Source organism: Siniperca chuatsi, linkage group LG12 (assembly GCF_020085105.1).
Source record: "Siniperca chuatsi isolate FFG_IHB_CAS linkage group LG12, ASM2008510v1, whole genome shotgun sequence".
Lineage (NCBI taxonomy): Eukaryota > Metazoa > Chordata > Actinopteri > Centrarchiformes > Sinipercidae > Siniperca > Siniperca chuatsi.
Window position 1 is genome coordinate 28,901,888 of NC_058053.1, and position 12,889 is coordinate 28,914,776.

The window sequence follows — 12,889 nt, forward strand, 5'->3', positions numbered from 1 at the left end:
GTATGCGAGTGAAAAGAAGACTCTTCCCTGTTCAAGGCGTTCACCTCTATCTGAAGGTTTGTGTTGTTGCGGTGACCTCAGCCTGTGATGAAAACTCAAATCATTCAGTAAGTAAGATGTGGACGAGTTCGGTTGAGAAATGATGACAAACTAATTTTATTGCCTCACCATCAATATGGTAACTATGGTAACCTATTTACTCGCATGAAGTTGTCTTTGGTTTTCGAGAAGCAGCAGAAACACCTGCTTGGTCTCCTGCTAACTGTGGAAATACCTTCATTCAGTCAACAAACATAAAAACAAACAGTTGCTCAAAGAACTACTTTTAAATTTGATAGTCAGATTTTATTGCCAAACAACAGCAGGATTTTAATTAATCAGATTTAATGTATAAAGATTTGGTACTGGGTTCATTTTAAAAGATGAACCAGAGCTTCTTGTTTCACTGATTAAAACTGAGTAACAAACAGCGATGATGGTGTTTTTGTCAAATCATATCACACAATTGTTTTTACCTCACGTGTGTTTTCACCAAATCCCTTAAAGGATTTATCGCTGACTTTTTCCATTTTCTCAGCCCTTAACACATTTACATTTATCCCTTATTAAAGTTTGACATAAAATAGCAAAGTAAGTTTCTAGAGAAAGAGGAGAAAAGATTAGAAACTGTTTGACACAGTACCTGAGACACGTTTATGGGGATCAGGACGTTTCCCTGCTGCGACTGCGGAGCCACAAAAACACTGTGAGAGGAAACGCAGCTGAGCGAAGGAGAGGAGGTAAAAATAGATGTGGTTTCCAGTCGGATTATCGCACCACTGAATGACAGAGAGACATCTGCCTTCCATAAACAAACACTCCTCTCTCTCTCTATTTCAGTGACACGGTGTGTAAATATATCTGCACATGAAGGCATCAAATCAAAAGACCTCGTCATTGGTTAACTATCAAAACCATCAATTATGATAATAAGTAATCAGTGGTGGAAAGTAACTAAGAACATTTACTCAAGCACTGTACCTAAGTATAATTTTGAGGTACTTTACATTTCATGCTACTTTCTACTTCTGCTCCTCTACGTTTCAGAGGCAAGTATTGAACTTTTTACTCGACTACATTTATCTGACAGCTTTAGTTACTTTGCAGATTCTGATTAATAATACAATATATATTCGACAAATAAATGATTATGTATTATTATAAATTCAAACAAACATAGGACTTTCACTCAGGAGAGCGGGGTTCATGTTTATTATTCTGAAACTCTAACCGGACGTGAGTTCAGACATGACACCAGAGCGTCACATTTTGAAGCAGAGGGCCGCTGACGGAGCGGCAGTATTCGACGAGCTGTGAGTGAGAACGTGCTGAAGATGCTCACAATAACAACGCAAACGTGCCGATGCTAAGCAGGTGGGATGTTTAACATGCTCGCCATCTCGGGTTGTGCTAGAAAACAAGTGTTTTGGTCGACTTGTCGTCTGATCAGATCGAGTGCTGATAGTCGATCTGAACGTCCGCGCTGGAAGGTGGAGTGGAAGAAGACGAAGAAGACGTGAAAAGTGACAGAAATTGTGTAAAGAATGAAAAAGAGAGCTAGAGAAAGAAGTTTAAACCCCGTCTACTTTCTCACCTCCACTCAGCTGACCAATCACAGTGTGAAGTGGGCGTGATGTCACATTGTCAGTTTCAGAAAGTTACAGATATTGTGGGCACAGCCCCCCCAATCCGACGTCAGAAAGGTGTGTAGGGGGTTAGCATGCTAACATTTGCTAGTTAGCACTAAACACAAAGTACAGCTGATGCAATTGGACTCCAAGCTAATGAGCTTGCTAATGGTCAGTTAGCAAACTCGTTCACTTGTTAGCTCAGCTCGGTCGTTAACGGGACAATAACTTAATATAGTTTATTCAAGACATATTTGTACCATCGACTCCTGTCTCCTAACTGGGTGTAAACCAAGTCTCTGTTGTGGAGCAGTTTAACAGAGCAGCGTCAATAAAACTCCCCACCCACCAACCTGCCCGACATCCTCTTGTGGTTACAAAAAAAGTGAAAGAAGTTAATTAAACAAATAGACAAACGTTATACAGTAAACCTTATTCAAGGAGAGCTACACCTACGGTAATAATCCTATTACAGACAAAGAAGACTATACTAATCCGGAGCTGTAACCCATTTTCTAGGATTGGTCATCCCAGTCCTACATATTTCAAGTTATCAAAATAATTTTTAAAAAAAAAGGTCTCCATACCTCGTAGAATTTGAACTTTCTCCCCTGCAGGGTGTATTTTATTTTAACGACTTTAAGTGAAACAGTACGTCTTTCAGCCATCTGGCACGGCAAGGAGGTCTAGATTTGCCAGAGTTTGCTAAACATCACGCTGCTCCGTGGTGGCAAACCTCTTATTGCAGAATCCCTGAGCTGCCTGGCGAGTGTCGAAAGAGTTCCCGACTCCGTTTACAGGCTGTAGTCTGTCTTGGCATCAGGAGCTTTGCTTTCACTGGGTTGAATGCGGCCCGTAGTTTGCTGACCTCTGGGCTCATGTCTGGGAAGATGTGCACCTTTGCTTTGTTTTGTCTCCGGCTCCGGTTCTCAAGGTTCATGCATTTGTCTTGTATTTTTTTTGTACTCCTTTGCCATCAAGTTCTGTGTTTGTTCTAGTCCGACAACTTGATCCACGGTGTCACTCAGAGATTTGCTCATTTCCAACTATTCTTTGGAAAACTCGGCGTGTACGGCATGGAGTGAGGGCAGCTCGTTTGCTAGCTCAGAGCAAATGGAGCATATGTCTTCTTTGGTTTCTTCATGAAGAGATGAGATATCTTTTTAAATTTCTTGCCACAGGCTGGCTATTTCAGATTTGATGTCACTAAGCACCGCCTCCCGCGATGATTGCAGCTCGGTTCTCAGTACTTTAAGGGAGATAGCTGGCCCTGTTTCGTCCACCATTTTGAGACACCCAGACGAAAACGGTGTTTTAGTCTGCTTTCCCTTGCGTGTAACTTGTTTCTCGCCAAGTATGCGTTTAGTATGGCCACAGTCAAAGTTGCTTCTTACAATAAATGGTTTGGTCAAGTCAGATGTAGATAACTGACAAAGTTAAGACGGAGCTTTTTATGGTCACGTCTACTCCATTGTAGCGCAACCGGATTTTGGGCTGAGAAGCTTCTTAACTTCCTCAGAGACCTCTGCCGGGGAAATGGGTAAGGGTTCCCAACGCTGCCTCCTCCACAGAGGACGTGTTGGTCGAGTTGGTCAAACTAGTGCGCATGCTGCCTGTTGCCGTTGCTCCGTCTCATCGTCTTACTTTTTCCAACCAAAGAGTTTCCCCTCAGGGATCAATAGGGTATTTCTGATTCTGAGTTCGTCAACTGCACTTTCCATCGCTCGACAATATCCCCTGTCAGTGTCAGCAATTCCCCTCACCTGCTGAGCACAGCCGAGGCATAACCCTGCTTCCCTTCCTGAGTCATCAGACGGTTTCCCAGAACTTCTTTAAGGCCAACCGAAAGTCCTTCTCCATGGCCGACCCAAACTCCTCTACATTGTGTGTTTGAATTTTACAAACATGAAACATCTTGCCGTAAATAAATCAGCAGCTGGCAGCAATCACACACATTTTCTCCTGAAAATACAAAAGATACAAAAAAGATTGTCTAGTAACATTTAATTGTCAAAGAGAAAAAAGGTCTCATTTTAACCCCAGCACAGCGTCTCTCTCTACAGCATGTTTGTCTCACAGGAGTCAGGCTGCAGTATCTGAAGAGTGACAATGAGTCTAATAGCTTTTCTAAACCAGGGATAGAACAAGGCATAGATCACAGGGTTCAGACAGGAGTTAAAATACATCAGAAAGCTCATAAAGGCCTCAGTCGAAGAACCGATCAAAATGTTGCGGCCTGTGAGAGAGAGACAGTAGTATGGAGAATAGCAAATCAGAAACACAGCTACAACAACACCGAGAGTCCTGGCTGCTTTCAGCTCAGATTTATTCGTCGTTAGAGTCCCTAAAAGCTGGAGTTTGACGGCTGCAATGTGAGAGCGCATGGCACGAGCCTGAGATACCGCCACCATAAACACTCTCATATACAGAATTACGATGACAGCAATAGGAATTATAAAGGTCACAACAAGGTCCACATCTCCTGCAATGTTAACCATACACTCTCCATAACAGGAATTATATCTGCCTGGTTCTTTAAGGTGATCATATAAAAGAAAAATGCTGTAGAAAACAGAACAGATCCAACACCCACAAACACTGACCGTAACTACTTTTTCAGTGATTCTGGCGGCGTAATGCAGAGGGTCACAAATCGCCACATAGCGGTCGACTGATATGAGCACCATATTTCCTACAGAGGCAGAGATAAGGATGACAGGTAGGAAAAAATACAGAGCACACATGAGGTCACCCAGGATCCAGCAGGTCCCTGTCATGAGGATTTCAACCGGGATCACCAAGAGGCCCACGAGGAAGTCTGAGACAGCCAGAGAGAGGAGGAGGAGGTTGGTGGGGGAGTGGAGCTGCCTGCAGGGAGAGGTTGTCATCACTGCGTATCATCACCAATATTATTACACTGTTCAATAAAAGCAGTAAGAATAGTTTACAACCAAAGTATATCAAATAAAAGGCAGGCTGAAGCCACTGATATGCGCTCAAATAAGGTTTAGTGAAATTGTAAGTTTGTGAAACGATGTCCACAAATAATTTCAAAGCCTGTGGTTGTATATCTGTAAACCTGTGGAAAAACTCTGCAGGAGAAGCTGAAGTTTGTCGATGTGCAGAAGTTATTCGACGATGAGGTTACACAACAACAACTGTGAACATCCGAGCACAGATTCAATGCAGAAAACTGTGAGACTGAAGTTACATATGCTCACATCTGGAAGTAACAACTAAAAAATGCTGGCCCTGATTTCAGCTGTAAAAACTGGGACAAAATTATTATTTGAAACAAAAGCACTTCTTTTTTTCCTCACAGTCTTTAAATAACCTCATTGTTGACATAATTTGTGCACAACACAAATCTTTTCTACGCGTCCAAAACCTTCAATTTCACAAACACATCACTGTGTATCATCACCAGTGTTATCAAAAAGAGCAGCTGTAAGAATAGTTTAAAACCAAAGTATGTCAAAATAAAGGGAGGCTGCTATGAGCTCAAATAAAGGGATTGTGAGTTTGTGAAATGATATGCAGAAGTAATTTCAAAGCCTGTGAACAAACTGAAATTAATTCTTAATAAAATCTTATTGAAGCTTATTTGAGCTCATCTTCCAGTAACTCTAACAACAGTATAACAGTAAATTCGGTGAAGCGGAGAGGTCTAACTCTTTAACTCTACCTGAAGTGGGAGATGGAGATGATGACCAGCAGGTTGAGAGCGGCAGTGAGCAGAGAGATGAAGAACAGCAGGATGTAAAGGAGCGCAGCCTCAGAGCGAGGAGGCTTCGGCTTCCTGCAGGAGGTGTTGAGGAGTAGCGGAAAGCAGAGTTCTGCTTCTTCCATCTTTACAGAGAAGCTGCTGAGCTCTGAAAGCTTCCTGACCAAAGCTGTCTGTCTGTCACACAGCTCATTTATCTCTCTTCTCACGCCCCTCCCAAACCCAAAGGGAGCGTGCATCTTACCAACAGGCGAGAGCTGGTAATGACAGGCCCCAGGTTTTTATGGCCACTACTCACCATGAGATGATCTTGGATTTAATACATAATTTCTTGTACACAAGGACATAAAACTTAATTAGATAAACAATAAAAAAACAAGCCTACTAAGCTTCTCTAAGTCCACAAAACACATATAGACTGGATGGGCAAACTGGCATGACCCTTCTGGTATCTGAGGTTTGAAAATCGGTTGCAAACTCCTTTCCAGCACCCCGGCGTAAGCTTTACCAGCGAGGCTGATCAGTGAGTATTTGACAGCTCTGCTCCTCTCTTCACCCAAGTGTCCTAGACTTACGGCCGCTAATCTCTATAACAGATACCTGCATATGAATGCAGAATCTGTAGGAAAGGGACAAGATTTTGGTATTAGAAGCGTTCTGGTTTACGTTTGTAGTCCGTTAGTTGCATGCAGGTACATGTGGAGAGCAAAAGAGGCAGAACGCATTGGCCGAAATGCAACCTTGGAACCCATCGGCTATCGACTGACGATGATTTATCTTTTTATCATTCTCAGAATCCTAGAGATTAGCTTTTTATTAGCTTTTTTTTTAAAATGTATCTGCATTCAAATTGTTGTGAGACGATAGCTGATGGGTTCCACGATTGCTAATCGGACTGTAAACGATGACTGGTGCACAGAAGAGGAAGTCTTGGCCCGGATAGCCGTTATCTGGATATCCGCTGGCTACACCGAAAGCCCCGAAATATTGGCCGAGGCCCCCAGAGGCTAAAACGTTGTCAGACGATAGCTGATGGGTTCTGAGATCGTACGGCCGCAGATCTGATGATTTGACCACAAAGTCAATCATCGATCTTTGACCCAGGGTGTTCTGGTACCAAGTACACTTCAGAATCACATTACGTTCGAACACGGTGTTTGTTATGGCCAATCCATGACTAACAATAACAAGGCAACTCTTGGGTTCAGATTGGGCAGGCATTCTTCCCAGTCACCCCTCTCCGGGTTTCTCCTTGGTTCCCCCATGTGAGCGTTGAAGCCCGCCAGCAGAACTATGGAGTCCCTAGGTGGTACCAGGACCCCGCCCAGAACTGCTGTTCGGTGCATAGGCACATGTAGCAGTCAGAGCCTTCCTCTCAGTGACATGTAGTTGCATACTCCAGCACAGCAGCGCTCAGTCAGGGGCTCCTGGGTATCTCCCCGCTCACCCAGCACCTCTCACCCTGGGAAACTCCAGAAAAGGAGAGTCCAGCCCCCCTTGGTTCCACACCTGGTGCTGTGTATAGAGGTAAGCCCAACTAAATCTTGTTGGTACCGCTCCATCTGCCACACTAGCTCCGGTTTAAGGTTCCAGGGGTCAGCACACTTAGGTCCCTGCCTGCCACTGACTGACATCACACAGGACCCCAATGCCTATCCCTGCGGGTGGTGTGCCCACAGGGCGGAGGCTCCTTGTAACTTTTGGGCCATGCCTGACCGGGGCCCAGCCACCAGATGCTTGCTGGTGAGATCACCTCTCTGTTCTGGCTCCAGGTAGGGGCCCTGGTCTCCCTGTTCTCAGCGAGGTAGCGCAGCTCCGATGTTGCCGTTCTATTTGGTGTCTGTGAATTACTCCTAGTCTGGCCCCTCACCTGAGACCAAATTGCCTTGGGAGAACCAACCAGGAGCTATTGCCCCCAACAACACAGCTCCCAGGGTCACAGGGCACAAACCCTTCAACCCCGATAAGGTGATGATTCTTGGAGGGGAACTATTTATCACTGACTTTTAACTATTTCAAACATTTATTCATCACTTTTAGCTATTTCAGCTTTTATCCATTAGCCTCCTTTCCCTGGCTCCCAGTATGTTTTAGAATTGATTTTAAGATCTTATTGATTACTTTTAAGGCTCTTGGTGGCCTGTCCCTGCTACATTTCTGACCTCTTAGTACCATACATGGGTGTGCACAGTTTGAGATCCTCGGGCAGAGTCTTTTATCTTTAGAGGGAACAGAGGTTCTTCGAGGCTCTGAACAAGACTCCCGGGCTACCATGCAGCCATCCATGTTCTCAAACAGCTCATCATGGCTTTTTCGTGTGATTTTTGTTCTTACTCTGCAGCTGATGCAACTTAAAATACAGCAAAGTACAATACTTGAAAAATAAGTACACAAAAAATCTTTGTTACAATAAATAGAGTAAAGACATACAGTAGTAGACATCCACCAGTTTATCTGCACACCAGAGTTCGGCCAGGGATGCCATCAGGTTCAGGTTCCTTGTGTGGATTAATCCTTTTGAAGGATCTGCACACATTTGCCTTGGATATTATTAGTGGGCAGGGGTCCTGGGCCTTTTGTACCTCCTCAGCTGGGAACTAGCACAGTCCTGTGCTTAGCCATGTACTCTGCTATGCTATGTTATGCCCAGTTATATGCTCAGTGGTTACGTTACCAGTCCTAAAAGGAAGAAGTTGCTTTCCCTACTACTACTTTCTACTCCTTGTTAGATTGAGCAGATCGGAGGAAGCCGGTTCTCCTTACAGTTAGCTCAGCACTAACCATCTTAATTTCTTCTTAAAGTTAGCTGGCAGACTTTGAGTAGTAACTGTTGGCGCTAAGCTTTGTTGCAGAAATCTTACGCAGGCACTCACGGCCCTTACGCTAGCTAGCTGGTTTGATGAGCTCAACCTGTTTTTCAACAGACTACACTCAGGAAGGCTACAGGCCCTGACGAAACAAGCTCAGGGCCATGCAGGTGAACACTCCACTTGTGTCGAGGTGGTTCACTCCTATAAATACCTCGGACTGTACCTGGATGAAAGGCTAGAGTGGGCTGGGAACACAGGGGCCCTCTACAAGAAGGGCCAGAGCCAGCTGTACTTCCTGCAGAGACTCTGATTCTTCAACATCTGCAACAAGGTGCTGCAGATGTTCTACCAGTATGTGGTGGCCAGCACCATCTTTTATGCTGCCGTGTGCTGGGTACGGACTCGGAGCGTGAGGGCGAGAGATGCTAACAAGCTCAACAAGCTAGTTAGAAAACCCGGCTCAGTGATTGGAGGAGGACTTGAGCTGGACTCTCTAGAGGCGGTGAAATGAAGACTTTGGAGCGGCCTAGTCAAAGTCCTGACCTGAATCCTATTGAGATGCTGTGGCGTGACCTTAAAAAGGCAGTTCATGCTCGAAAACCCTCCAATGTGGCTGAATTACAACAATTCTGCAAAGATGAGTGGGCCAAACTTCCTCCACAGCGCTGTAAAAGACTCACTGCAAGTTATCGCAAATGCTTGATTGCAGTTGTTGCTGCTAAGGGTGGAGCAACCAGTTATTAGGTTTAGGGGGCGATCACTTTTTCACGCAGGGCCATGTAGGTTTGGATTTTGTTTTCCCTTAATAATAACAACCTTCATTTAAAAACTGCATTTTGTGTTTACTTGTGTTGTCTTTGACTAATATTTAAATTTGTTTGATGAGCTGAAACATTTATGTGTGACAAACATGCAAAAAAATAATTATATTTGGTCTCAAAAAACAGATTTATTTTTTGGGAGAACAACTGAGAACTTAGTTAATGGATGGTTTTGTTAAGTTCAAACATACACTAGTTCGGGACGAGTAGCAGGATTTTGCGACAGAGCAGTGTGACGACACATCAAGACAAAACTATCTCAACTCAACTTTGTTTAAATAGCACTTTACAAACAAAACAGCTGAGTGATTTACAGCAAACAGAGGAAAAGAAACCAAAAGACGGAAGCAAAAAAATCAGTGATGATAGTAATAATAATAATAATGATAGTTATCTGAATGGTTTAATACCACTAATGCTAAGTGATAAATATGCTTTGTGTGTGTGTGTTTCATTTATTGAGGTAATAATCTCTACAAAAAACAAACTGATGAATCATTCGTCTCTAACGCAACGATTGCATCATGTGTTTGCAGCTCGTTACCTGTTCACACCTCTGATTACCATCACGTCTCCATGTGACACTAATGGAAGCAGGTGTGAAAGGTTTCAGTCATCGGGAGCTGCTGATGGGCTGTTTACATGCGAGTGTGTGTGAGTGTGTGTGTATTGTGTAATGTTTGTTGTGGAACTGCAACACTCTGAGGTAATGAACAGTGGAAAACAGAGGTGGAAGGTAATTATTAATAATAATAATAATAATATTAATAACTTTGTTTATATTAACACTTTTCAAAAACAAGTTACAAAGTGTTTACAAAGACATAAAACCAAGAAATACCAGATCAAAGTGGAATTTAAATAATTATAAGATTAAAACCAATACAGTAACAAATGAGGTTAAACAGTGTTCAGAGTTTGGACCACAAACACACTGAACGACTGACCTGAAGAACCAGAACCAGAACCAGAACCAGAACCCGTCACTTACTGCTGTTCGTACTGAAGTGCATTTGTACATGTTACGCTCCTTTCTACCTTTCAGAGGGAAATATTGTACTTTTTACTTCACGACATGTTTCTGACAGCTGTAGTTACGATGACATGATGCAGTAGTGAACTGCTGATGTGCCCAGCAGTTCACAAAGTGTCTAAAGAGACAAAGTTTTACAACACAGAGCCCAAGAAGTGCCCACCGGCTCAGAGGGTAAGAAGAAAGAGGAAAGGCATGTCCAGAATGCTCTCTCAGCCTGTGGTTATCCTACTTGGGCTATCAACAAAGTTAAAAGAGCCAAAAAACAGGACAAAAGTGTAACTGAACCAAGAAGGAACGGTGTCTCCATCCCTTATGTATCTGGACTGTCTGAAAAACTACAAAGGATCTTTAGACAGCACGATGTTCCTGTTTTCTTCAAACCAGGCAACACTTTAAGACAGAAACTCGTTCACCCTAAGGACAAGATGCCCACACAGAAACAGAGCAATGTAGTTTACTCCATTCAGTGCAGTGAGGAAAACTGCAAAGAGCGGTACACAGGTGAGACCAAACAGCCACTTCACAAAGACTTTATCAGCACAGACGACACGCTAACTCAGGATCACAGAGCGCCGTGCGTTTGCATCTAAAAGCTACAAACCACACATTTGAAGACAGCGAGGTGAAGATTCTAAGTAGAGAGAAGAGTTGGTTTGAAAGACGAGTCAAGGAAGCCATTTTTGTGAAAAAAGAAAACCCCTCTTTGAACAGAAATGGTGGTCTGAGATTCAATCTGCCCAAAGTTTACCACAGTGTATTAACACCGTGGTCAAGCCAATCACATGCTAATCAGGTACTTAACAGTGATGAGGGAGGTGCAGCCAGAAAACAATAGGCCTGATTACTGATTACTGGGCCATCATGGAAACTATTAGGTCAGTTTCAGGTGAAACTAGCTAATCAACAGATACTCAGGTAGACTCCTTCCTGAGGGCGGGGCTTATGTAACACAGAGTAGCTTAAATTCCTGAGTTCTCAGACCATTTTCACAATTGAGAATGACTTCCGGATGGGAGCCGAAACGTCTTGATTCTGAAAACAGCGTCCAGACGACTACGACTGAAACCTTTTCTACGATAGAACACTGCTGGACGAATGAGGGACGACACCGTCCTAAATAGACGAACTAAACATTAAAATGTTCCTAAATGTATTTGTTAGCAATAAAAACAGAATAATATAACGCTGAAAGGAGCCACTCGACATGCTGAGTTCTTTTACTTTTGATACTTTAAGTACATTTTGCTGATAATACGTCGATGTGAGCGGCAGCGGTCAGAGACATGTTGTCAGGGGCCAAACCCAGACGTTAAGTTGAAATGTAATACGGCGGAGGGGACGGCTGAGAAGTAGGTGCGTGTTTCCGTGGGACGTCTCAGTTTGTGGGAACAGCATCAGCATCTACGAAGCGGAGCAGCGGTCCTCTCCTGCGGACAAACTGCTGTCTCGCCGTCTTTCCCTTTGTTTCTTTCAGCATATTGTTTACAGAATCAGCTGTTATCTCATTTGTGTTGTGATCACATGGGTTTTATAAGTAAAGTTAGTACGACGGAACAGGAAACTGTCCTACAGTCAAAAGAAAAATCTGTATTTCTACACATTTCGCACGGGGCTGTTTTCCACTTCACACTTACCTGTGTCTCACCTGAGATCAGCTGCTGTCAGACCCTCGAACGCTCCTCCTCCACCTGAAACATCACACACACAGCACGCGCTCCGTGTGGGCAGGCGGCACCTCGTTAACCCTGAAATCCAGACCTCGGCTCTTCAGCGACCCGGGACGTCTGATCCCGTTCTGACCCGGCTGCCTGCGTTTAGCAGCGCTCTGGAGTCCGAGAGGATGGAACGGTTTCTACAGACCGAAGCCAGGAACGGGGACAGGATTACAACTCGGAAAATGCTCCCGCTGCTCCTCCCCTGCTCCCCCCGCTGCCCCTGCTCCCCCCGCTCCCCCCACTGCCCCTGCTCCTCCCGCTGCTGCTCCTCCCGCTCCCCCCACTGCCCCCGCTCTCCCCTTGCTCCCCTGCTCTCCCCTGCTCCTCCCGCTCCCCCCACTGCCCCCTGCTCCTCCCCCTGCTGCTCCTCCCCGCTCCTCCCTTGCTCCCCTGCTCCTCCCGCTGCCCCCGCTCTTCCTGCTCCCCCTGCTGCTCCCACTACTCCTCCCGCTGCTCCCACTGCTCCTCCCGCTGCCCCCACTGCCCCTGCTCCTCCCCTGCTGCTCCTCCCGCTCCCCACTGCCCCCTGCTCCCCCTGCTGCTGCTCCTCCCGCTCCCCTGCTCCTCCCCCTCCCCACTGCCCCCTGCTCCTCCCCTGCTGCTCCTCCCTCCCCCCACTGCCCCTGCTGCTCCTCCTCCCCTGCTCCTGCTGCTCCTCCCGCCCCCCTGCTCCTCCCCCCTGCTCCTCCCGCCCCCCTGCTCCTCCCCTCCCTGCTGCCCCCTGCTCCTCCCTGCTCCTCCCACCCCCCCCACTGCCCCCTGCTCCTCCCCTGCTGCTCCTCCCTGCCCCCCTGCCCCCACTGCCCCCTGCTCCTCCCCCCTGCTGCTCCTCCTGCTCCCCCACTGCTCCCCTCCTCCCCCTGCTCCCCCGCCCCCACTGCCCCCTGCTCCTCCCCTGCTCCCCTGCTGCTCCCCACTACCCCTGCTCCTGCCCCTGCTCCCCCTGCTCCCCCCCTGCCCCTGCTCCTCTCCTGCTCCCCTGCTGCCCCCCTGCTCCTCCCGCTCTCCCCTGCTGTCAGCGCCTCCTGCTGTCAGCGCCTCCTGCTGTCAGCGCCTCCTACAGGCTGTCAGTGAGCAGATCATGATGACAAGTAGGAAGTGAGAACAATAATCAAA

The 12,889-nt window shown here is 46.0% G+C and overlaps 2 protein-coding genes across 5 annotated transcripts in view; both read right to left on the reverse strand.

Annotated features, from left to right (window-relative positions):
• ccdc141 (coiled-coil domain containing 141) overlaps positions 1 to 830 on the reverse strand; it is a 42,106-nt gene extending 41,276 nt beyond the window's left edge. For all 4 annotated transcript variants that reach the window (XM_044216168.1, XM_044216167.1, XM_044216166.1 and 1 more), the window contains exon 1: positions 683 to 830. The gene's annotated coding sequence lies outside the window, so the exon portion shown is untranslated. The remainder of the gene's footprint in view (positions 1 to 682) is intronic.
• LOC122885295 (trace amine-associated receptor 4-like) lies at positions 321 to 5,527 on the reverse strand. Its single transcript, XM_044216192.1, has 2 exons — positions 5,353 to 5,527; positions 321 to 4,535 (listed from the first exon to the last, which is right to left on the reverse strand). The coding sequence occupies exons 1-2, from the start codon at positions 5,514 to 5,516 to the stop codon at positions 3,725 to 3,727; spliced, it is 975 nt and encodes a 324-aa protein (XP_044072127.1). The 5' UTR covers positions 5,517 to 5,527; the 3' UTR covers positions 321 to 3,724.
• Positions 5,528 to 12,889: the final 7,362 nt, after the last annotated feature.